Raw genomic sequence first — 1,118 nt, 5'->3', positions numbered from 1 at the left:
CGCGCTTTTCGCGTCTCCTGACCTCCTCCCCCGTTTGTGTTGTGTGGCGGGTCGGGGGTCAGGACCAGAGGTCGTGTTTCCGCTTGCTGCTTCTGTTCCTGTAAGGACAGCTCAATGGCTGCAGAGGGTGGAGAAAAAAAAGACAGTTTCTAAATCCTCAGATATTGTCCATTTAAAAAGAAAGATAGATCATTAAAAAAATTAAAAATATGACTACAAAAATAGTATTAAAATTACCAATTAAAATGGCTATAAGGCGCCAAACAGTAAAATGTGCGACATCTATCTTACCTTTGGCCAGGTCTTCTTCATCCGGTGTCTTGCTTGCAGCCGGTGCGCTGACCTTTGAGCTGGATCCCTGTAATCAATAAAGAAGCATAAGGTCACATTCGTGGGTGAGGAGGAAAGGAGAGAGGGCTGCACAAAGACCAAACATTCAAAACCCGGTTTCCTGCCACCTACAGCTCATTCTGAGAACTGCATGTAGTTCAGCAGAGTTCAGCCATCAGAGAAATTTTACTACCAATACATATAAAACACAGAGAGAAAACAAAACAAAAAGGATGCCGTCATATAAAAACAAAAACCTCTCCATCTGTAGTTGACTTAATAAGCTTTGCTTCTGCTGTGGCCAGAAAAGAAACAACAGCAAACAGATTATTTTCCAGCAATTTGATTCAAATAAAAAGAAAAGCAATCATAGGTGTTCTTCTGTAGATGTTTTTCTTTTCCCTTGTGTTTTATTTTAGTTATTCTGTTGAGGATTAATTGAGTTGTATAACTGGACAGATTTCACATCAGCCTTTGCTATTTTTGCCCTATTATATTATATTATATATATATATATATATATATTTTTTTTTAATATATATTAGGGATGGAACCGTTTATGAAAACTGTCTCGGTTCGGTTCGCGTGTGTTGCGTTCGGTTCATGCATGGCTCCTTTTTCTCATAGGCGAAGCGTTAACACTCCAGAGCAGAAGGTGGCGGCACTGCAACCAAAGCCAACCACCAGTAGTAAACAAGAAGAAGCGATGCAGCGTAGCCGGGTGTAGCAGAAAAAAATCAGTTGTTGTGGAGAATTGTGTGGGTATGGCGAGGGAAAGAACAGGAGTT

At 40.5% G+C, this 1,118-nt stretch overlaps 1 protein-coding gene across 1 annotated transcript in view; it reads right to left on the bottom strand.

Moving 5' to 3' along the window:
• Positions 1 to 1,118, bottom strand: part of stam2 (signal transducing adaptor molecule 2) — a 26,265-nt gene that overhangs the window by 9,979 nt on the left and 15,168 nt on the right. Inside the window, exons 6-7 of the mRNA XM_015396481.1 lie at positions 292 to 358; positions 6 to 118 (exon numbers count right to left, since the gene is read on the bottom strand). Of these exons, the coding sequence (XP_015251967.1) occupies positions 6 to 118; positions 292 to 358 (180 nt within the window). The remainder of the gene's footprint in view (positions 1 to 5; positions 119 to 291; positions 359 to 1,118) is intronic.

Source organism: Cyprinodon variegatus, unplaced genomic scaffold (genome assembly GCF_000732505.1).
Source record: "Cyprinodon variegatus isolate N-32 unplaced genomic scaffold, C_variegatus-1.0 Scaffold801, whole genome shotgun sequence".
NCBI lineage: Eukaryota > Metazoa > Chordata > Actinopteri > Cyprinodontiformes > Cyprinodontidae > Cyprinodon > Cyprinodon variegatus.
Note: the sequence above shows the minus strand (reverse complement) of the source record. Positions and strands in the feature narration are given on the sequence as shown.